Consider the following 25,739-nt stretch of genomic DNA (forward strand, 5'->3'; position numbering starts at 1 on the left):
TGAGAAGTAAAATGTGAAAAGGCATCTTAATGGCAATCCGTAAAAGGAGCATGATGTCATGCCTTCCTTGTTTGGTTGCTTTTTTGGAATTCTATCCAATTCCAACATGTTTTTTCATTCTTCTAATACATTTTTTTCTGACTTGTTTATGTTGTTGTTGTTGTTGTTGTTGTTGTTTTTGGGGGGGAGCGGGGATGGGGGAGGGAGCGAGGGAAGGGGGAAGGGATGGAGTATAATGTGGTAAATTGTGGTTCATTTGTCGTCAAGTGGAAATCACGTGTTGAAGTACTTCAGTTTATGCATGTATTATATTCCTGGAATTAAAATGTGCATGAAATAATATCAGTAATACAGATGACACTGCAGGTCAAATCATACTAAAATACACCATTTAGTGTCTGTCCGTCTGTGTGATGAATTTTTGACGCCATTACATTCCGTCCTTACTTGTCCAATCTCAACCAAACTTGATACGATGACGAAGGGTTATATAATGAAGGTTGTAGCGCAATCGTTTGCCCGCTCCCCAAGGGGGTTTTCTCCCCCCGAGCGAGTTTGCCCGCCATTGCCGTCAATGGCTTGCACGTTGAGGTGTATATAAATGTTAAATTAGCTTTATCGTGGCGTATTTCCAAGGCCGCTTCGAATAACAAAACTAACGATAATAGCATAATATTAATGTTATTACAAAACAATATTAACACCATTAGTATCCCACCTCCCCAAAGTATTTTTCCTCCTTGAACAAACATCGAGTCAACGTTTATAAATAGCTTATCATGGCGTTTTCGTGGGAGCAACGGCCCAACGGCCTCTACCAGAAGTAAAAAATATTATAAACCACAAAAACGTATGATTAGCTTTTTAAACAGTCGCTAATGCTGTTTATAACACTAAATAAAGAAATTTCGAGGAATCCTGACATGCGTGAGGTAAGTTTTACTTACAGAACTGAGCGAAGATCTACTGTACTCTATATACCCCATAAGTGTTGGGTTAATAACATGACCCTTCCTGGTGCTAACGTGGCGTTTTTCGTAGTGAACTTTTGAAACTCGCTCCTTCTGTTTAAAACGAAACTGAAAGGGAGGAAGCCGTGTGCTCATTTACGTGTTGTGTAGCCCCCACCTCGAGTGGCCTTAAAGATACGTGGGTGTGCAATATCCAAGAGACAATGTCGCTTCATCCCATTAGAATCATTGCAATAATTGCTTTTTTAACTGATTTTTTTATTTATTTAAATTTTATTTAAATTTTTATTTTTATTTAGATTTTATTTTATTTTTTAGATATTGAAATTTTTATTTAGACTTTATTTAAAATTTTAAACTGACTGATTTTGGAATCATTGCAATTGCTTCAGCCATTATTGTGCTCAGATAGATTATTAGTGTTAATAATCCCCATTATTGTGCTAATAAATAGCATTGACTTCATTCTGTAGCAGCTTTTAAGCACACCATTTTTGTACACATTTGATGAGACTGCCATTTCCTCCTCACCCCCCCCCCCCCCTCCCCCTCCCCATGTCATCCCTACATATGGAGTACTACCGTATTCCATGATAAAGGACAGTAAATGACGGCATTCTGGTGGACGGTGCTGCCAGCGCCATTCTGAATAATATTGTTTTCTTTGTTGTTCAAGGACCCTCCCATCCAAATGACAATTTCAAGGTCAAAATATAAAAAGCACAAGATGCAAAAAAAAAATTTTTTTTTTAAGATGGAAAACTCTGGTCAGATTCACCATCCAGATCCAAGGAGAACCTCCCTCCAACAAAGGCAAAATGTCATTATCTGCAGCAATGAGGAACCAGTCCTCGACAGTTAAATCAAATAGGGGCAACTGCCACGTCACATAAATCCCATAAATAACGATAACTGTCGATGTATCACTCTGTGAATGGAAATTACTTCTGCATGCATATGTACGTGGTAAAGGCAGGTTCGGTCTCTCAATCACTTTAATCATACAAACACAAATGTTTATTAAATCAGTGAACGAGTCATTCGCAAGCAGTTATCTAATAATTTTAGTTGCTGTTCGACATTTGCAAGTTGCTGAATGAACATGTAGTTGTTAAAACATGTGTTAAAATTACGAGTTGTTAAAACATGTTGCTGTTATTCAAGTATGGGCACACCTTAGCCACCCACTTTCCAGTTTGTTGAAATTTAATGCGAACAAACATCACCAATAAAGTTCAACTTAAATCTTCATTTATATTTGAAATTGTTGGCTTAATTTAGTGTTTGAACACTCTCTTGCAGGTTGTTTATGTGTAGGTATTGTCCAATACTAACAGATAAATTTAAACGCAAGTCTGGTGTTCGCTTAACGGTTAAGGTGGCTGACTTAAGATCTTCGGCTCTTGAGCTCAAGCCCCTGCCATACCATTAAATAACACCAGGTGGGTTGACTCAGCCTGTCATACTTCCGAGGTCGGAAAAATGAGTAGCAGCTTACTGGCAACATGGGGCACTACATCAGCGGCACAGCCGCACTCCAGAATTGATGCAACCAGCAGCCACAGGCTGCATACAAAGTAATAGACTAGAACGGCACTCTTCAACATTGCGATGTTGACAAATGTGTCTCTGCCCATATCATTTATACATAATTATACATATTTGTACAATGTTTGATGTAAATCCCTTCAGCTGTTTTCACGGATCACATTTTCACCTGACATGACCTTTGATGCCAAAATATAATCAGTTCATCTTTCATTGTAATACTAGCAGAAGTACCCGGCATTGCTGGGCGGGGGAGGGGAGGGGAGGGGGAAGGGGAGGGGAGGGGAATGGGGGGGAGGGGAGGGGAATGGGGGGGAGGGGAGGGGAATGGGGGGAGGGGAGGAGAGGGGGGAGGGGAGGAGACGGGGGGAGGGGAGAAGAGGGGGGGAGGGGAGAAGAGGGGGGGGGAGGGGAGAAGAGGGGGGGGAGGGAGAAGAGGGGGGGGAGGGGAGAAGAGGGGGGGAGGGGAGAAGAGGGGGGGGGAGGGCAGGAGAGGGAGGGGGAGGGCAGGAGAGGGGGGAGGGGGAGGGATGGGAGGGGGAGGGGAGGGGGAGGGATGGGAGGGGGAGAGGGTGGGAGGGGGGATGGGGGAGGGGGAGGGGGAGGGGGAGGAGGAGGAGGGAGGGGGAGGACGAGGGAAGGGGGGAGGGGGAGGAGGGAGGGGGAGGCACGAAATTAAAATTATCCTGTATCTTCGCAACAGCACGAAGCGGATTTGGAGACTCACCGATCCTGTGACGCCCTCCAGTACCGGCGTTGCCGGGCGGGGGAAGGGAAACCCGTACATTCCCAACCCGTACATTCGCCCTCTCGACTCAAGCTCACTCGGACAAAAGCCTCGCACAAATTACACCGTGAAGGCCCAATGGCCATGTCTATGCCACAAATCAAGTACGTGAGCGAGTCGGGCGCACTGAATTGAAAATATATAGAACGCTCATACTCCATGAAAAGTGAAGCCGCCATGTCGCCATCTTGGGTAGCACGACTCGACCAACTTGCTTCGCGGATCTCGTTTGTTTTGAACGTGTGAATTACGTGCGAACGCGTAACTGAGAGTTTATGGCGGCAAGGAACATCACGTGATCTAGGGCTGTCAACCGAGCCGAGACCGGGACGAAATCCCGGCGGTTTCGGCTTTCGAGACGGTCTCGGGACGGTCCCGAGATAAATTGACTGACGCAATTTCTCGGTAAAAAAATCCCGGTTAAAATTCCAACTTCTTGCAGATATTTTCCATAATAGAGGCATTTATTGAGCCTTGCTTTCATTACTCTGCTTCTGCACAAGCATCATTTTTCGCAAGTGCAGCTGAACTGACACAAACGATGATAGATAAAGTAAACTCACTGTTCCAGGATTTTCCCCTTGTCAACAAACAATGCACTGCAAACGAATCCGAATTCCGAATCCGGATCTTCACCAACATCTAATCATGTCGTCCTTGTCACACACGCTGCATCTCCACAAAATTTCGTCCGAATCCGTCCACAACTTTTTGAGATATTGTGTTCACAAACAAACGGACAAACAGACAGGAGTGAAAACATCATCTCCATCGACCTTTGGTGGCGGATGGTAACGAAATCAGGATAAAGGTCCCAATGAAAATCCGCCTCATCACGACTTTATTTAAACCGTTGAATCCTTCCGCTGTATCACTCCGCCTCGCCCCGCCTTACGCTGCGGTCACGTGTCCGTCCTTGGAGACGAGTTACGGAATGTGGTTGCTATGGTCTTTTGCACATTAATATCGAGGGACTCGCTCGAGGCTCCGTGATTGGAGGGACGATGTTTATTTAGATTAAAAACACGTTTATAACGGATTATTCTACACACAATGTATTAATACAAGTACAATACATTATGTAGTTTTATGAAATGAGTTTTTGATGAACGTTTATGTTTAATTGCAACGCTAAATCTATAAATTGTAAGAATCCCTCGGGGTTTGGTTTGACGGTTTGAATGTGAAAGTATTTTGGTTATCTTATCTCCACTTTAGGCCTGATAAGTTGATTACGTTTACTTTAGTCACAGAGTCAAAATAAGGAGGGGGGGGGGGGGTGATCACTACACCGCCTGCTTTATAATTTACTCGCAGAAGTACCCGGCATTGCTGGGCGGGGGAGGGGGGGGGGGGGAGCGAGCCCCTTGGCGATCACAACTCACAAAATGATAATGAAACTCCAACCGGGACTCGAATATGCCTGGGCAGAAACATTTTCTCCCTCTCTCTGACATTCCGAGCAAGAAATTACACGACAATACAAACTGTAATGAGATAACCCGGTCCCGTCGGTGGCCGATCATCTGCATGTAGGCGGTGTATTTAATTTCATCCCGGTAAATGGAAGCTAAGTCGGAATTTAAGTACTCAACATCAGAAATGAATTTTTTTCATTGTTGTTTATATATTGTAATGAAATTCCATTATTTTTGAAGCCTCATTAATTATTTATTTTTTTTTTTTATTTTTTTTTTTTTACTTTGCCGGGAACCGAGCCGATCCGAGATCCCGTTATGAAAATTGAAAATTTATCGAGATGGTTCCGAGACGGGATTTTGAATCTAGCTAACAGCACTAACGTGATCGCTCTGAGCGAATCAGCGCGCTGCTCTGCCACCTGCTCAGATTCCGTGTATAATATTCCTCGCTGAAATGCGCTAAGGTAAATATGAATAAAAAATATGGATCTCGTAAAGATGAAAGAAAAAAAAACCTATGTGGTGTGAATGGCAATGTTCCTCGCTGAAATGTGAAAAAACGCAATCGCTTTTCGCTCTGAAATACGTGCGAACGCGTAACTGAGTTTATGGTGGCAAGGAACATCACGTGATCACTCTGAGCGAATCAGCGCGCTGCTCTGCCACTGCCTCAGATTCCGTGCATAATATTCCTCGCTGAAATGCGCTGAGGTAAAAATATGGTAAAAAAATATTATGAAATAATTTTTTTTAGGTCGGCCATGTTCTTCCCAGGCTCAATGGCCATGTCTATGCCAAATATCAAGCACGTGAGCCTCTCGGTTTAGGAGTCTATCGGTAACATTACACACACACACACAAACTGTGTTTTATATATATAGATATACTTACACCACATTTGGTGAAAACCCCCATTACTGGTTCACAAATTAGCGCAACAGAATTTTTACCAAATGAGCCTTCTGACCTTTGACCTCTTGACCCCATAATCTAATCACTTAATCTTTGCAGCAATATACATACTACTTGTACCAAGTTTGACTTGGATCCCTTCAGCCATTAATTTATCACGGTAACAAAAACCTATCAATCAGGATTGTGGTAACAAAAACATATCAATCACACAACATGGACGGACAGATGGACAACCCAAAAACATAATGCTCGGAGGAGGCATACAAATAATCAATTCAAACCAGAACGGCATTCAGCAGATTGCATAGATTTACCTCATGCATTCTCATTTTGCCTCATTCATTCTGAACAAAATATACCCTGGTTAACCGAACGGCGAACACGCTACTATTATGGACCGGACCATATACCCATATCATCCAAGCATCCTATTATGTAATATCCATTTTTACCTCCACCACTGAAGGTGGATGGAAGTTATGGTTTCACACCTGTCTGTCTGTCTGTGAACAAGATATCTCAAAAAGTTAAGGACAGATTTGGATGAAACTTGGTGGACAGGTTGGGTATGTGACAAGGACGATTTGATTAGATTTTGGTGAAGATCTATCCCCCCCCCCCCCCCCTCCCGTCCCATGCCTCCTCCCCCCAAGCCCGTTTCCTCCCACAGATCTCCCGATGACCCTGTGCTCTACTGTTGTACTTGTGTGCTTCCTCTCTCTCCCCATCTTGTCTCCCGCTCCCTTTATTATGTTTTTTTATGATTAATGTTAGCTCTTACATGAGCCTTAATCTTGTATATACAAAAAAAAAAAAAAAAAAAAAAAAAAAAAGATCTGAATATGGATTCGGATATGAGAATTATTTCATTTTTCAATGATTCTTCAACATTGAGAGATCCGGTGAAAAGCGATATATAACAACAAGTAATGGACGAGTTATGACAAAACTTGGTGGAAGAGTTGGTTTGGTGACAAGAACAAGCCGATTAGATTTTGGTTCAGGTCCGAATCGAGAACCAGCCAATCAGTGGGATACAAATCATAAACTGTTTAGCCTGGCGGAGTTATGCGCTCTACCGAGTACCGTTCTAGTTTTATACTTGGGCTAAGGCTTGTAATAGAGCTGATACTGAAGCGCGCGCGCGCGCACACACACACACACACACACACACACACACACACACACACACACACACACACACACACACACACACACACACACACACACACACACACACACACACACACACACACACACACACACACACACACACACACACACTTAACACAGCCACTGAGCTTGGGGGAAATGCCGGTACTACCGTCACTTCCGGGATACTCTGGGTACCAGCAACGTCATAACAATGGCGCCACTTTTCTCACTGTACTCAGCATACATTGCCATTATCAATAGCTTTATCGATTGATTATTAAGATATTTAATAACCACTTTTGTGCACATTAACCCTAAATTTCATCAATGACGGTGAATATGAAAAACTTAAAACTATATTCCCCATGGCTAGTCGATCAAATGCATGAAGTTTTGCTGTTAAGAGGTTCTGGAGAAGAATTTTTTTTACATTTTTACTTTCAATCCAATATGGCCGCCAGACCATATGACTGATGACATCATATAAATTGAATTCTTCACACATCAGGTCATAGATCAGATTTAGGAAGTTTCAAAAAAAATTTGGATGAAGATTTCAATTCAACCAATTATGGCTGGAATACCACTTTACTGATGACATCATCACTATCACTCGACACACCCAATGGAGAGTTGATGACATATGCCAAGTGTCAATATTTTTTTCGTTAAGCAGTTTTGGTGATGTCCAATTTTTTTTTCCTTTAATCAAATATGGCTGCCACACCATGTGACCTGTCAGCGTGATCAATAAAATATTCTCCATGGAAAGTCCCTCCTATGTTTAAAGTTTTGCATCAATTGGACAAGCAGTTGCAGAGAAAACAGTTTTTTTTTAAAAGCAAAAAGATATCGATGTTGGCACACACTGACAGATGTTGCAATTGTCTTGAAACCCATTCAGCTTATCGTGCTGTTTTCATGGGAGCACCATCACCCGAAGTAAAAATATTATAAACCACAAACACGTATGATTACCTTTCAAAACGGTTGCTCCTGCTGTTTAACACAAAACTGAAAGGGAGGAAGACTGGGGTGTGTTCAGTTAACAAGCAGCCAGCTAGTGCTTGCCAAGCCAACCGTTCCTTATAAATGGTTTTGAATGGAGTGCTTGCTCAAATGCTTCAGCCACCTTGGTGAGTGCTCTACAATAGACTTTGTTGGTAATTTAACCCCCCCTGCCCCCCAATGTTCTTGAGGACTGACCTTAGATCTACTGTAATCTATATACCCCATAGAGGAATGACCCTAACTGCCACCCCCATGGGGAACAGGTATACGAGTACAATAAATGAATAATAGAGAACGTTTCATTCAATTCATCTTGCACAGATGACATATTTGGTCACAACTGATACATTAGAGAAATAGTGCAGTGTCTCTATGAAGAAAAAACAAAACAAAGAATAATAATAATAAAGATTTGGCCACACAGTGTTTCAAACTATATAAATAAATAACTATCAAGGGTATCCGGCATTGACGGTGGCAGCGGTAATAATTTGAGTGTAAAAATGCAAACATTTCGACCTGAAAGTTGCAAAATAAATTATCTTTATATTTCCTTCTCAGCAATCAGGAAGAGATTAAAAAACAATACTAGTGAAAAACTTGGGAAAGAAGACTTGGTTGGTACATTTATGGACAACAAAAGGCCAGTAGATGAAGGTGTAAAGAAAGCAATAAAGCTCGTGGTAGAAGGAAAAAAAAGCCAAGACGATGTCCTAAAATGCCAGGAAAGATAGAGTGCTCTTATTCTGCCGTGCATATGATGGAAGCAACAGGAGCAAGCTATTCCTCCAAACAGCTCAAAATGAACAAAAAGAGAAAATAAAACAACGATCTGTGCAAGCAACTGCTCTCCCATTATCCTTTCTCCAATTGTTTGCATCACAGCTTCGTTTATACACCTTGCTGTCCATGGGGGGAGCTACTGTTCTGTTCCACACCAAGTTGGGGCAACTAAAGAAAAACTCGAAAAACCACACTGGGAAGAAATGAACGCAACCGTTGACGGCTCAGCAATCAATTCATAAATGTTGTAAGTATATAAAGTGATCAATAAACGCGTTCTCAAAAAACTACTGCAAGCAACAATTGTGATTAACTGTCGCTTCGAAAAGCTGACCATGCACTTAACCTCAAGAACAGCAGGAGTATCGATAAATTGATATAGTTACATTCTTATTGGCCGAATAGTTAAACCACAGCCTGGTGTTGGCTTGGTGGTTAGGGTGCCGGCTTGGGATCCTAGGATCCTGGGTTCGAATCCCGGTCGATCGCTGAATTAACGCCAGGAGGGTTGACTCAGCCTGACATCCTTCCGAGGTCGGCAAATTGAGTACCAGCTTGCTGGGATGAATGATCACGGTGTGTACCCCGATTTAGAATAGGTACACCGTATCCCTGCGCATTGTAAGAGGCGACTAACGGTTGGCGTCAGGAAGGGCATCCGGCCATAAAAACATTGCCTCAAACAGGGAACCATGACTGTCATGGGGCCCGCAAGGCCAACCCCCGCTTTAGCGGGGAAAAAATGGCCTCAAAACGATCATTCATATTCATTCATATATTCATACAGGGTGTCCCACTTGGATGTATCCATTTAAATTCCTTGATTAAAACAAGCACACACATTGAAAGTTTTATTGAGTCCTCACCATGTCCATTTTCTCTTGCAATACACATCTGGAGACGTTCAGCAAAATTATCCATAACTTTTGGACAAGCGCCACGGGGATATGCCCCGAACAGCATTGGCGATACAATCTCGTAGCTCTTCCAAGGACTGTGGGTGTGCGGCATAAACTTTGTGCTTGATAAACGCCACAAAAAAGTAACAGGGAATGAGGATCGTGGGGTTCTTGGGGACGAAGCAATGGCTCCACCATGACCAATCCATTTGTTGGGTAATGTTGCATCAAGGAAATCATGACCATTTCATGAGAAATAGGGAAGATCACCATATTGTTGCACACAAGTTGAACACGACCTACATTTTTCCCATCGTTGAGGCATCGAAAAGGTGGACGTGTTAGGCACGAAACAAAACTTCATGACTATCTTTTCCATATCAGTTTAAACCAAATAGTTGAACGTGTGCTTGTTTTAATCAAGGAATTAAAATGGGTACTTACAAGCAGGACACCCTGGAGAGACCCTATTTGCACAACACCACACAGCAAATCTGTTTCTCAAACAATAGACAGCAAGCAAGCCAGGTGATCGACACAAAATACTCACCAAAAGGTGTTTTGCCATGGAAGCAGATCTCGAACATGTCGTAATCATCAGTTGTGAAGGAAAACTTGCCTTTGGAGGCCTCTTCCTTCAAGAAAAGAATATGTCCTGAGGAATCTATGATCTGTGAACACATTATTATTATTATTAGGTGTGAACACAACATGCAGTAGTCACTCATGCAGATGCAAATAGACAAATAATATAGGAAGAAAGATTTATTTGGGTTTGTGGAAGTGTTTGGAGCAATTACAGAGAAAGCAATGGGCAGGTGGAGTTGGTAAAATTAGAGACCGGCAGTAGAGACGGAAAATATGAATCATTATTTAGTGCTGATTAAACATAGTAGTTCACTGGCTGTCTGCAACATTTATGTAAAGTATAAGTCATCCAAAATTCTAGCCATGAAACTACAGTAACCATGGGCAGACTGTTGCTTGGAAACAAATAAAAAGGAGGAAGTCCCTTGCAGTGTACGAGCAAGGTAAGTAATCTCGTGAAAAATAGAAAAAAAACATTCCCGCGATTCTGGTAAAAACCTCCTGGACTGTCGAAGGATATTATATATGCTTTAAAAAAAAAATAATAATAATATATATATATTATATATACAGTATATATTTTTTATATGTGTATATATATATATATATATATATATATATATATATATATATATATATATATATATACAGACTTGGCATTTAATGTGGAATTTTTTTTTTTTTGTGGGGGTGAACTTACTTTTCAAGATGTCTTAGAACCAAAAGTTCATTCGAATGATGTTGAAATTATTCTAGATTTTGTTAATGTGACCTTTAAAAGAAACAAAAACCACATTTGACATTTCGAAACAAATAAATTGATCCTTGAAAGTGATGTAAACTGATATCGAACTCAATTCATGGACAGTACTGTGTTAAGCTTCTGTACTTTTCCAGAAGTATCTCTTTATTTTGCACATTAGCCAAATTTTTTTTTAACAAAAACAAAAGTTAAATTACGACTGGGATTACGGACAGTAAAATTACAGTTCAGTACTTCGTGTAACCCCTACGAGCATTCAGGAGAGCACGTACACGTTGAGGCATGCTGTTCACGAGATTTGCCAAGGTTTGGACAGGAATCGCTTGCCATGCAGTGACAATAGCCTGCTGCAATTCACGCACAGAGGTCGGCTGCTGGTCCAAGTGGTCGATTTGACGCGTTAATTCTGCCCACAAGTTCTCTATCGGATACATATCCGGGGACATGGCAGGCCACTCCATATGCTCGACACCACGGTCAGCAAGAAAGTGTTGGATCATGCGAGCACGATGAGGCCGTGCATTGTCATCTTGGAAGACAAAGTTTCCTCGAAAGACTGCACGAGCAAATGGAAGCAATGTTTCTTCCAGAATGGCCCTGTACTTAAACTGGTTCAGGTTTCCATTCAGAACAACCAGGTCAGTTTTTCCCCCTGCATGAAAAGCAGCCCAAACGGTCACCCCACCACCTCCAGCTTGGACTCTTGGCACTATACAATCTTTGTTGTAGGCTTCATGCACTTGTCTGCGCACTCTGACACGGCCATCTTGACGATAGACCAGAAATCTAGACTCGTCGCTGAAGATCACGTGATTCCAGTGTCCTGGCTGCCATTGACGGTGCTCTCTGGCCCACTGCAATCGGCACTGGCGGTGTTGTCTGGTCAGGCGTGGCTTTCTCAGGCGATGCCTGGCACGACAGCCTGCTTGAACCAGTCGTTGGTTGACTAGCCTTCTGGATACAGGCACATTTGTCAGTTGCTGCCACTCAGCCCTAAGCCGATTAACTGACTTGGTACGGCCATTGCGGACTAACCGGTGCAGCTGGCGATCATCCCTCCTTGTGGTTCTGCGGGGACGTCCTGGCCTCGGTATTGGAGTAGGGACACCCCTCTGAGCATTTCGTTTCAGGATCTTTGACACCTGACCTTGAGTGATGCCATACTGCCGAGCAATAGCACGCTCTTTCATGCCGTAATTTCGTAAAGCCACCACTCCATGACAAGCAGCATTGTCGAGTTGACGGACCATCTCCAGAGGAAGCGGCAATAACTTTTGGAGACGTGCAGCAGTTGTTTTCCACAAATACAGAACACAACAACCCTTGTATACCCGACTGTGAAGCCAATCGTCAAATGCACCTGTCCGTACATTTTGCCACGCCACCTGTGATATAATCCTGTTGTTGACTTCTTGCTGCGACAGACAATCAGTGACATGGTTCTTTTAACAACTAAATCACCAAAGTGTAAAAGAAACTCACCAGATTGATATACTGAGTTAAGAAAGTAAACCCAAGTCAAGAAAAAAAAATATATCCCATATTAAATGCCAAGTTTGTGTATATATATATATATATATGTACATACACACATATACACATATATATGTCCATACACACATATATACACACATATATACACACACATACACACATATATATATATATATATATATATATATATATATATATATATATATATATATATATATATATATATTGTTACAGACGCGGTTTTAGATGTTATATTGACCGAGCGGTGGTGTATTACCGCGTCCGAACAGTTACTCCCCGATTAGCCCGATTCCACCCGACGTTGACCAGATCGCCCCACAGATATTCAATCGGGAAACCTCTAAAGCGACCGAAAGAGAATGAAAAGAGAAGAAGACAGAGTACGGAGGAAGAACAGATTTATTATACACACACAAGCAATAAGAAAGAGCGACCAAAATTATTTACAGCAATGGATGGAAGAAGCAGTCACACAGTGCATTGTTAGCTTAAACTATTTATTTTACTTAACCCCAAGACAACGAGTAGGACCGACGACGTTCACACTTACACGGGGGAAATTGCAGGCAGGTAGGGCTTGAGGTGGATTGCTGGAGAGGGAGGCAAGGTCGGAGGCAGCAGCTCTCAATTCCTCGCGGGTTTTGGCGGGAAAACCCTCCGTCGCGTATCCGCTGCTGTAGACGTCACGCGCTGGCTCGGCACACCTGCTCCTCTTCTTCTGGTGGAGCCGTCTCCCTCCTTTCAGCGCGTCTCTCCAAAGCTGGTTTCCTTTGCGAGTACCTCTCCTCTTTGGCTTGGAGTGTTTCGCATCTCACCGCGCCTCTTGGATGCCGCCTCTTCGCTCCTCTCCCAGGTCATCTCCCAAGTCATCTGGTGAAGCAGTCCCTCCCAGTCCCTTTTATTACTTCGGGCGGAATCAAGCCGCCGGCTCCGAGGGCACGCCTACCGGGTTGCTCACCGCGGTGCTGATTGGCTGTTAGGGCTGGCTCACTCCTCCCCTCTATGACGAGGTGGAGACACGCCTTTCTTCTCCGAGATTAGCACATGGGCAATGGCGGCTTGCGGGATTGAACACAACTCGCACCCTTTTGAAAGGAACTTTGGAGAGCGGAGATGTTTGGGGAAATTGCAAGGGCCTATGCTTATTTTGTTTGATACAATGCAAAGTCAATCTAGTGGGAAACACATATTTAGCCTACATAGAATAAGGAAATACACTATTTAAAAAGATATATCGTGACCTGCGTGTAAGTTTCATGGAATTAACTAGGAGGACGGCTGCGACCATTATTTACATTACCAGGGTGTTACCATACTTTTGTAACGTTCACATTGTAACGTTTTCACATTCGTTACCCTTCCTCCAAAATTGTTACACTTCTAAAAAAAAACCGTTACACTTCTCAGAACCGTTACACTGCACCCTCCTTTCTTCAGGCCCGTACTCGGGCCTACTAAACTTTAACTTAGTGTGACACGTAGGTGTAATTCCCTCTACAATTAACCTGACCCTGAGTGTGACAATCTTAAAACACCAATAAGTATGTCCCCCTATTGCATTGCACCCTGTCTAACAGACTCAAGCCCACAGCTAACCGAATTACGGAATTATTCTCAAACTATACATTTACGGTGGGGAGCATTATTTACAATGACGTGATTTCTTATTTACAACGCAACCCAGGCCCTGTGTTTTTTTCTGTTTCTTTCTTAGGGAACAAGAAAAAGAAATTCCTGTTGGGAGGGAGGAGACAGCACGCATTGCATCGATGCACCAGTACCAATACCACCAAAGCACCCAAAAGCACCACAAGCACCACAAAGCACCAAAAGCACCACTCGGTGCGCAGTCACCATGGTTCTTAATAAACACAACAAAACAACTGGTGGTGGTCTTCACTTTCTCTGCTGGGCCGATGTTCTTCCCGACGTCTTCTGGCTTCATGCGGCCTATTTGGACATAATAAAAAGCACAACTTGTGCTCGTTTTTATTTAGGGCCTCAGGGGCCAACTAAGGGTGGTCCACCTGTTTGGCATAGGTGCCACCTTACCGAGGTCCGCAAGCAAGATTCCCTGGCGACTATGGCCGGTCTCCAACAGAGGTGCCCTGCCCCAGAACCTGGGGTCCATCAAGTGGTACTTGGCCGCAGAACAGCGGTCCATAAAGTGGTACATCAACGCAATGCATGCTGGTTCTGGGAATCTCGGGCGCACAATGGCCACCTCACGCACGCTCCCCTCGGCACCCAATGGCGCACAGGTCATGTGGGAGACAAAAGAAAGACAATTGAGCGAGGGGTAAGGTCACAAGGGTACACGTCAATAAGGCAATGCAAGGCGAAATGCGTACGGAGGGCGAAGTGAGAAAGCTCGTCCCTACCGTACGTCACCCCCCTGTCACCTACCCTACCCTTGCCCTTACCCCATATGTACAAAATCTACACATTACCAATTCGTCACTACTGTCACGTCTTCCCCATATTTCCCCTATACCAAATTCGTCTCCACAATCCCTCGACTTCAAAATTTGCCATCATCAATTCATCATCAATCCTCATAAGGAGGAAGAGATGGAATTACGCACCATGTCACACCCACGTCATGATGCGTCTCACAATCCAAAACATTTGCATCAAAAATAATTAAACATGGCATGGTGTGGAGTACCTGTCACCTCAGGTGAGTGGATGCAGATGGTGCGAGGAGATCCTTCATCCTAACTACGTTCTAAATGACATTAACACACTTTACACTACCCGGGGTCTTTCCCTGCCAATCCATTGGCCAACTTACACTATGGGTTCTAAAAACCAAATTCCCATTGACCAAACTGTGGTGCTTCTCAATTTGGGGTCTCACTCCCCCGATTCATCTCCCGGTGCCCTCGCACAATTACTGGGCTGCGACGTGTAGCTCTCCCAGCAGGTCTACCCACCTGCACACCTCCACCACTGCAGTTGCCACCCGAGCTTACCTAGCTCCTCACCCTAACCTATCTAACTGGGGCAGGCCCCTCCTGGCTCTGTCACCCCACTCGGTGCCCTCTGGCACTGGGCTACCCGGGTCCGTCCTCCGGATCCTCGGGCCTCTGGCACTGGGCTACCCGGGTCCGTCCTCCGGATCCTCGGGCCCCATCCACAACAACTACTACCGGCTCCCAGAGCCCACCTGCGGCCTCACCTGGCCGACATCCTTACAGTGGTGGAGCGCCCAACCAACTACACACACTAACAGGCTACACGCCCCGCCATTTCCACAACACTAATGCACCCATCCAAAGACCATTCTTTCACCCGCACCACAGATGCCAATATCCAACCACAATTTACCTATACCCTCTACCTAACACTTACACTACCCGCCCCGGGTATCCGTGATGGGGGTCCACTCTTCCCCCATTCACACCTTCGCACCATCCACTCCACTCCACAATTTCCACCATACTCACTCCACGACCATCCATTCCAATACTCCATTTATTCCACACTACCATTCTCCATACCTGCTGTTGCACACCTGTGCCCTCACACCTGGTGCCACCTGCACCCTCCTTTCTTCCTGGACCATTTGGTCATCACAATACACAATCACTATCACTCACTCATACACTGCTCCATCCACCTGTTCAGTTGCACACCTGTGCAATCACACCTGTTCAATCACACCTGTTCAATCCTCACACACACGGCATCATCTCAGCTAACTACTCCCCTCTGAAACTTGCGCTTCCCAGTCGTCCCTTTAAACTATTGCGCTCCCACGTCATTATAATCCACACTAATCTACCTGCGTCCCCACTGCAGGTATCAGTCACTAACTAATCTTAACGTTACCTAATGTCATCTTCGCTAGATCCCTACAATTATCCAAGCCCTCCCTGGCTCGGTTGTCATAGCCACCCCATAAACTATTGCGCATTTGCCCCCACTCTGTGAGGGATGGTGGATTTGCCATCCCACCACATCGGGGGTCTCTCACTATAAATTTTGTTCGTCCAAATCCAACAATCAAAAATTTTCCATTTACTGCCAATTCTACTCACTTTTCTAAATTTTGGATCAAAACCACTATCATCATCACCTGTCTACTTATTACATCCTCTCGGTGCGCCAATTCCCTTCCAAAGCTCGGCTTCGTACAGCCGAGCAATGAATGCGGGTTCTTTTGTGCCCGCGGCTGGATACGTCCCGCATTCGGGGCAGGGACGGGGGCTTACCCGGGCCGAGATCCCACGCACCACCTCGGCGTGGAGCCATCCAATGTCCCGATCTCGACCTGCCGGCACGTCTCAATAGAAAGTGGTCGCCATGACGACCCTTCCTATCGGGCTGCCCGCTCCGCCTAGTGGAGCCCGGACGCGGCCGTTCCACGCGAGGCCCAGCGTGGATCGCGCACGGCGGTCCTTTCGAACCCGCCGTGGCTCGGATCCCCGCTGGTTCTCGCGGCACGCGAAGCTGCCCGACGCGCACCGAGGGCCCGATTCGGCTATACGTCGTTCTAACCTCTAACCTGGTTACCGTCGATGCCTCACCTGGATGCTTACGCGCATACACTACCCCTTTCTTGCTCATACCTCCAGCTGTTCCCATGCTCCTCGTACCTTCCCTTACACACCTCGGTACACTCATTCCGCTCACCGACTTGGTCACACACCTGACCACCGAACACCTTGGAACACATTCGTCGCTCGCACACCTCACCAACACACCTCTTCGCGCCCCTTTCTCGGTCACCTCCTTTGTGACAATCACAGGTGTGCTCTCACCCGCACACCCAACCACGTGCCTCACTACCAATTCCAGCGTGCATTCCCACTCACGCTCTACCATTCCAGGTGTGCATCCTTCCATTCCAGGTGTACATCCTCGCTCACCTGTCACAACCAACTCACGCTCCGTGCCACTCTCACTACTCTCACCACCACTCTTGACAACGCACTCTTTCCCCATGCACCTGTCCGTTACACACCTTTCTCGCATATCCTCTTGCGCACACTCTTTCGTTACTTCCTCCGTAACACTTACCACACCGCACTTCCATGTACCCCCTCGCACACGCGCTACGACCGACTCACTCTCGACGGCACACTCACTCCTTGGCGTGCACTTTTTCCTCACACACCCCATGGTCGGACATTCTCGCACACCTCGTTTTTCGCACACCAGACCTGTCGCACACTTCACCAACGGCCTCTCACTAACACCCGGGTCCAAAGCAATCCCCAAGCTGACTGAAGCTTTCCTCACATCATATACATTGCCACTCACCTCCGTACCTCGTCGTCGCACCTCCTTTGCCACCTGCAAACTCTTTATTCGGTTAGTGAGCATCACATCATGAGTTGAGCACCGACCTTGCACATATTCCATGACTTCCTCCTTTATCTCCCTCTTAGTTTCCCTCCGTCTCTTCTTAATTTCACTCACCTCTTCTTCCACTTCCTCTAATTTTTGTTTAACCTCTTTTATTTCTCGGTGCGTCTCCTCAAGTTCGTCCTCTAAGGCTACCGTGACCGTCTCTATGTGCATCCTCACCTGCCGGTCCTTTGTCTCCATTATCTCTGTCACCTCGTCCACCCTCATTGTCAGTTCCTCACGTACCATCTGACATTGCCTCTGCGTCGCTATTAATTCGTTTTTAATTTCTTTTTGTGTCGCCTTTAACCCTCCTAGTACCGCAGTGTTCTTTTGAACCTGCTCCACTAACTCCGTCTGTCCCTCTGTCAGCTGTTCCACCTCCTCCGTCAGATCTTCTATTCCCCCTTGTAACTTCGCCGTATTATTTCTCACCTCTTTCTCCATACGCTTCTCACCTCGCTTTACCTCCTCGCGTAGCCCCAAAACCTCCTCACTCACACCCCGTCGTATTTCCTCTTTCATCTCCCCCATCTCTTTTGTAGATGCCACCCTCATCTGTCCCAATTCATCCCTCTGAGCATCCAGTTTACTTTCTAACCCGATTTGCACCTCCTCTATCTGGTTTCCCATTTGTTTAATTTCTCTGGCGGATTGCTCCCCTATCTCCCGCAATTTGCCTTCCATCCTGTTTTCTAACCCCATTAACCCATTTTTCACCCCCTCTAACTGATTCTCCTGGGCAGCCATTCTGTTTTCCACCCCCGTTAACCCATTCTTTACCTCTTTTATCCCGTTGCCTAACCCCTCACCGGTACCCCTCGCTTCGTCCCTCATTACCCCCATTTGGTTTCCCAATCGCTCACTATCAGCCCTCATTTGCTCACTATGAGCCTCCATCCGGTTCCCCATTACCCCCATCATTCTGCTTTCCATTTCTTCGCTATTCTTGTCCATAAGGGCCTTCATTTGTATAAAAAAAAGGTTCAAATCCACCAACGGCGCTGCTACGGTCGCGGGCGCGGCAAAATTTGGTGCCGCTACACCCACGTGCGCGAGGACGCCACTTTGCGCGTCTGATACTTCCGCAACCACATTGCTATTTTTCTCCTCCTCCCTTTCCTCCACATACATTTCCCCGAGGTCCTGGGTCGATTCCACCCTGTCTCTCTCTCCCACCGACATCCGATCGCCTTGATTGTCCATGGCGCGATCTCAAAATTCGGGTTTTATAAAACAAAATAAATTTCGGCAGCTTGTAATTTTGAGCGCGTTAAGCGCGCTTCGGGTCCGATCTCACTCAACACCAATTGTTACTGATATAACACAATTGGTGTCCCAAAATTTGGGCCGAACAAATTTAGTCCCAGGTCCGAATCCAACTCCTGACAACCAATTGTTACAGACGCGGTTTTAGATGTTATATTGACCGAGCGGTGGTGTATTACCGCGTCCGAACAGTTACTCCCCGATTAGCCCGATTCCACCCGACGTTGACCAGATCGCCCCACAGATATTCAATCGGGAAACCTCTAAAGCGACCGAAAGAGAATGAAAAGAGAAGAAGACAGAGTACGGAGGAAGAACAGATTTATTATACACACACAAGCAATAAGAAAGAGCGACCAAAATTATTTACAGCAATGGATGGAAGAAGCAGTCACACAGTGCATTGTTAGCTTAAACTATTTATTTTACTTAACCCCAAGACAACGAGTAGGACCGACGACGTTCACACTTACACGGGGGATATTGCAGGCAGGTAGGGCTTGAGGTGGATTGCTGGAGAGGGAGGCAAGGTCGGAGGCAGCAGCTCTCAATTCCTCGCGGGTTTTGGCGGGAAAACCCTCCGTCGCGTATCCGCTGCTGTAGACGTCACGCGCTGGCTCGGCACACCTGCTCCTCTTCTTCTGGTGGAGCCGTCTCCCTCCTTTCAGCGCGTCTCTCCAAAGCTGGTTTCCTTTGCGAGTACCTCTCCTCTTTGGCTTGGAGCGTTTCGCATCTCACCGCTCCTCTTGGTGCCACCTCTTCGCTCCTCTCCCAGGTCATCTCCCAAGTCATCTGGTGAAGCAGTCCCTCCCAGTCCCTTTTATTACTTCGGGCGGAATCAAGCCGCCGGCTCCGAGGGCACGCCTACCGGGTTGCTCACCGCGGTGCTGATTGGCTGTTAGGGCTGGCTCACTCCTCCCCTCTATGACGAGGTGGAGACACGCCTTTCTTCTCCGAGATTAGCACATGGGCAATGGCGGCTTGCGGGATTGAACACAACTCGCACCCTTTTGAAAGGAACTTTGGAGAGCGGAGATGTTTGGGGAAATTGCAAGGGCCTATGCTTATTTTGTTTGATACAATGCAAAGTCAATCTAGTGGGAAACACATATTTAGCCTACATAGAATAAGGAAATACACTATTTAAAAAGATATATCGTGACCTGCGTGTAAGTTTCATGGAATTAACTAGGACGGCTGCGACCATTATTTACATTACCAGGGTGTTACCATACTTTTGTAACGTTCACATTGTAACGTTTTCACATTCGTTACCCTTCCTCCAAAATTGTTACACTTCTAAAAAAAAAAACCGTTACACTTCTCAGAACCGTTACAATATATATATATATATATATATATATATATATATATATATATATATATATATATATATATATATATATATACATACATACATATATACATACATATACATATATATACATACATATATATACATATATATACATATATATACATACATATATATATACATACATATATATACATATATATACATATATATACATATACATACATATACATACATATATATACATATATATACATATATATACATCTATATATATAAAGTAGAGTTGGCCTCTATCTATGATCTCTAAGATCTCGAGAACCCGTGGACGGATTTGCGAGCGGAAAGTACTGTTCGACTCGGGATGGTCCCAGGAATGTCACGGAGACATAAACATTTAAAAAATTTCGGGTTTTAAAATTAGCGTATTATTAGCACTAGCAGAAGAGAGAGGGATTCGAAGGGAGGGAGCGCAGCGCTTCTAGCGCTTCTGACTACAGCACACCTTAAAATTAAAAAAACTTCGGGTCTACAATCTCTAAGATCTCGAGAACCCGTGGACGGATTTGCGAGCGGAAAGTACTGTTCGACTCGGGATGGTCCCAGGAATGTCACGGAGACATAAACATTTAAAAAATTTCGGGTTTTAAAATTAGCGTAGCAGAAGCATTGCCGGCGCAGAAGCGGCAGAAGAGAGAGGGATTCGAAGGGAGGGAGCGCAGCGCTTCTAGCGCTTCTGACTACAGCACACCTTAAAATTAAAAAAACTTCGGGTTTTAAAATTAGTGTGTTACGCGTAATTAGCGCTAGCAGAAGAGGGAGGGAATCTAAGGGAGGGAGCGCAGTGCTCCCTCCAGCGCTTCTGTTAGCGTAATTAGCGTATTTCGGAACGTTAACCACAGACTAACGTCTACCGTCTACAACACCACTACCGTCTACCGGACCGCCTGCAACCCCACTTCCATTAACCAGCCCGCCGGCAACCCCACTACCGTCTACCAGGCCACCTACAACACCGGTAACAGGTGAGTTAACAATATTAACTTACAAAATATGTTAAGTGTTCAAGTTTTTGTAAATTTGCATCATTTAACAAGCCGCAATTTTACATTGTCAATTAAACCACCCAACCCCACTACCGTCTACTAGCCCGCCTACCAGTGTTCACAATAATCATAATTTTTAGAATTATGTATCCCGATAACGTCTGCCAGCCCGCATACACTCTCCACTACGCCCAGTTTTGACTTGCGCATTTTTTTTTTTACTACGCCGCTGAACTATTGTTGCTATAATCTCTGCTTAACTTAAGGCAGTTAAATTTAACATTTATGGTTATTGTTCACTTCAGATATGCCAAGAAAGAGGCCAGCTCTCGGACGCAATACGGCTGCCGCCAAAAGATTCCGTGCTGCGCGGGAAGCAGAACAGCCAGAGCAACGGCAAGTACGACTTGATGCAAATCGCCGTCGCAACGCCGCAGCTCTACAGACTTCACAAGCACGAGCCAGTGAGACCGTCGAGCAACACCGTCACTCCAATAGCATGGCCTTCACCTATGACCGCGGTAACCCAGTGAATTTTGCAAATGTTGGACAAATGAACGACAAGTGCAGGCATTGTGCAGCTATGAAGTTTAATGGAGAGACAAAAGGGGTGTGCTGCAGTGATGGCAAAGTCATCCTTACCCCTTACCCAGCCCTACCACCATTTCTCAATGAGCTCATCTCTGGTACAGATGCCACCAGCAGGCACTTCCTTGCCAACATCAGAAGGTACAATGGATCATTTGCGATGACAAGCTTTGGTCACAAAGACGCAGCAGTCCAGGGTTGGAACCCCAGCTTCCGCATTCAGGGCCAGGCCTTTCATCGCATTGGTTCCTTGCTACCACCTGAGGAGGGTCAGCCTAAGTTCCTACAAGTCTACTTCCTGGACTCTCATGCTGATGAACTGACAGCCAGGAACCACAGCAGCCTTAATCCACATATTCTTAGGAATCTTACCATCTGGTTTCATGACAACAATCACCTGATCCGACAACTCAAGACAGCTCATGATGTTCTTGCTGAGGGAAGCAACAATGAAGAGAGGCAGATCATCATCAGGGAGGACAAGAGGCCACACGGAGAGCATGCCCGTCGCTACAATGCCCAGTCAGCACCAGAAGTGGCCATCCTGATGGACAATGAGCCTACAAATCCCCGAGACATAGTCCTCAGGCTTCGAGATGGTGAACTCAAGAGGATCAGCGAGCTGCATGCATCCTATGATTCACTCCAGTACCCAATCATCTTCCCGTATGGCACAGACGGATACAGTGTGTATCTACAGGCCCGAACTGCTGCAGGACAGGATGGAGGGCGCAAGGTCAGCCAGCTTCAATACTACAGCTACCACCTCATGGTAAGAGAGGGCAACCACCTACTGCAAATGGGACGCCTCTTTCAGCAATTTCTGGTGGACATGTACTGCAAGATAGAAACTGAGAGATTGGGCTGGATCCGTCGTGAGCAGAAGACCTTGCGCGCTGATGACTATGTGAGCCTGCGTGACAGCCTGTTTGCTGGTGATGGAGATCCACACAATGTGGGACAAAGCGTTGTACTCCCAGCAACATACACTGGTGGCCCCCGCTGGATGCATGAAAAACAGAGCGATGCCATGGCCTATGTCCGCCGTTTTGGAAAGCCTGACTTCTTCATAACCATGACCACCAACCCCAAATGGACTGAAATTCAGGAAAACCTGCAGCCAGGACAAGAGGCACAAAACCGCCCTGACATCATAGCTCGGGTCTTTCGTCAAAAGCAAAAGAAGCTCATGGAACTACTCAAACGTGGAGCTTTCGGCAAGATGCAAGCCTTCCTGTACACCATTGAGTACCAGAAGCGTGGTCTCCCTCATGCACATATCCTTCTGTGGCTTGCTCCCGAGAGCAAGGTCAGACCTGATGACATTGACCTGGTGATCAGTGCTGAGATTCCCGACAAGGAGATAGATCCGGAACTGCACAAGATGGTCATGGCTCATATGATCCATGGCCCATGTGGACATCTCAATCAGAACAGTCCTTGCATGAGGGACCGCAAGTGCGCCAAGGATTTTCCAAAGCCATTCTTGCAGAGCACAGAGCAAGGAAATGACTGCTACCCCAAGTATCGGCGTCTCAAGCCAGAGGATGGTGGTCACATTGGGGAGATCAACATGCACCAGCTGGGAAGACAATTGGAGCAAGTGGTCAGCAACCAGTGGGTGGTACCATACAACCCATTCCTCCTCCGCCAATTCAACAGCCACATCAATGTTGAGATATGCTCCAGCATTAGTAGCATCAAGTACATAACCAAGTATGTGACCAAGGGGACTGACCAGGCTGTCTTTCAACTGCAGCGCATCGGGGCTGGAGACTGTCCAGTGGACGAAGTCACTCAGTTCCAGAATGCTCGCTATGTGGGTAGCAGTGAGGCAGTATGGAGGATCCTGGAGCACCCCATATCTCAGCACTTTCCCCCTGTTGTGGGACTTGCCGTGCACCTAGAGAATGGTCAGAGAGTCTACTTTAATGCTGAAAATGCCCTGGAAAGGGCACAGAGACCACCGCCAGCCACCACACTCACTGCTTTCTTTGATCTCTGCAGCCATGATGATTTCGCCAAGACACTCAAGTACCATGAGGTGCCACAGTACTACACCTGGGATAAGTCAAGCAAGAAGTGGACCAGGCGCAAGCAAGGAGGCGTGGTTGTTAGAGGAGATTTTACTGTCCACGAAGTTTCAGCTATTGGCCGCATGTACAGCATCAGTCCACGGCAAGGCGACTGCTACTACGTTCGCCTCCTTCTGACTGACATATGTGGTCCCACTTCCTTCAATGCCCTGAGAAGTGTAGATGGTCAAGAATTGTCCTTCCGTGAAGCATGCCTGGCAAGAGGACTCTTGGAAAATGACCAGCATCTTCACCTTGCTATGGAGGAAGCAGGAATCAGCCAGTCAGCATCAAACCTCAGGAGCCTATTGGCCATCATTCTCACCAGCTGCTTCCCCAGCAATCCACGTGCACTCTGGGAGGACTTTCGTAACCTGCTATCCGAAGACTACCTATTCCAGCACCGTCGCCATATTGGTAATGTTGCGGCTTGCTACAATGATGAGGTTTACAACCTGGCACTCTGCGCACTTGAGGACAAGGTGTTGCTGATGGGTGGCAGTGTTCTCAGTTCGTATGACTTCCCAATACCACAGAGGGGCACAGATGAGAGGCTCGCAAGGGAGTACTTCAGAGAGGTAGATTATGACCAAGATCAGTTGACAATTCAGGCCAATGATCTCCTTGAACAGCTGACTGATGACCAGCGTGATGTCTACAATGCAGTCCTTCAACTGGTCGAACAAGGTAGCGTCAACAGTGGCATGAGGCACAGTAACATAATCTTCTTGGATGCGCCAGGTGGCACAGGCAAGAGTTTCGTCATCAATGCCATCCTCAAACATATCCGATCCCAAGGAAAGATCGCCCTTGCAACTGCATCCAGTGGCATTGCTGCAACACTGCTCCAGGGTGGGCGGACACTACACAGCACATTCAAAATTCCACTTGACGCCCACACCAAGGAGCAAGCAACATGTGGCATCAAGCGTGGCACAGCCTTGGCCAGGGTCATAAACGATGCAGCTGTCATCATTGTGGACGAAGCACCAATGACCCACAAATCAGCGTATGAAGCTGTAGACCGCACTTTACAGGACATAACAGGCGTGCACAGACCCATGGGAGGCATACCCACGCTGCTCTGTGGAGATTTCCGCCAGATCTTGCCTGTGGTCAAGAGGGGCACAAGGGCCAACATTGTGAATGCCAGTCTAAAAACTTCCGACCTCTGGCGTCATGTGACTGTCAAACACCTAACAAGGAACATGCGAACGCATTTGTCTGGGGATCAAGGGGCAGCTGACTTTTCCAAAATGCTCCTGGAAGTTGGCAATGGACAGATCCCATTAACAGCTGCACCAGACACCATCACAATCCCTACTGGGCTGGGGAAGGTTGTGAAGACATTGGAGGAGCTCAAGGCTGATGTGTACCCATGTTTGGTTGCCAATGCTCACAATCATGAGTGGCTGGCTGAGCGAGCAATTCTCTCTCCTCTGAACACCAATGTGAGTAAGCTCAATACCTGGCTCATGTCTGAGTTTCCTGGTGAGGAGAGAAGGTACAAGTCTGTTGACAGTGCCATCTGTGATGATGAGGCAGTCACCTACCCCGTTGAACTGCTCAACTCCATTGAGCTGTCAGGAATGCCGCCACACATTCTGATTCTCAAGATCGGTGTCCCAATCATGATACTCCGAAACATGGAGCCACCAAAGACCACCAATGGCACTCGCTGCTTTGTCACCCGCCTTCATGCCAATGTTATCGAGGCCACCATTTCCTGTGGGCC

General features: G+C 46.0%; 1 protein-coding gene across 1 annotated transcript in view; it reads right to left on the reverse strand.

Moving 5' to 3' along the window:
• Positions 1–25,739, reverse strand: part of TMED10 (transmembrane p24 trafficking protein 10) — a 73,215-nt gene that overhangs the window by 16,965 nt on the left and 30,511 nt on the right. The window contains exon 2 of the mRNA XM_068130026.2: positions 10,041–10,161. Coding sequence (XP_067986127.1) covers positions 10,041–10,161 — 121 coding nt within the window. The remainder of the gene's footprint in view (positions 1–10,040; positions 10,162–25,739) is intronic.

Source organism: Myxine glutinosa, chromosome 1 (genome assembly GCF_964187855.1).
Source record: "Myxine glutinosa chromosome 1, kmMyxGlut1.1, whole genome shotgun sequence".
NCBI classification, from domain to species: Eukaryota; Metazoa; Chordata; class Myxini; order Myxiniformes; family Myxinidae; genus Myxine; species Myxine glutinosa.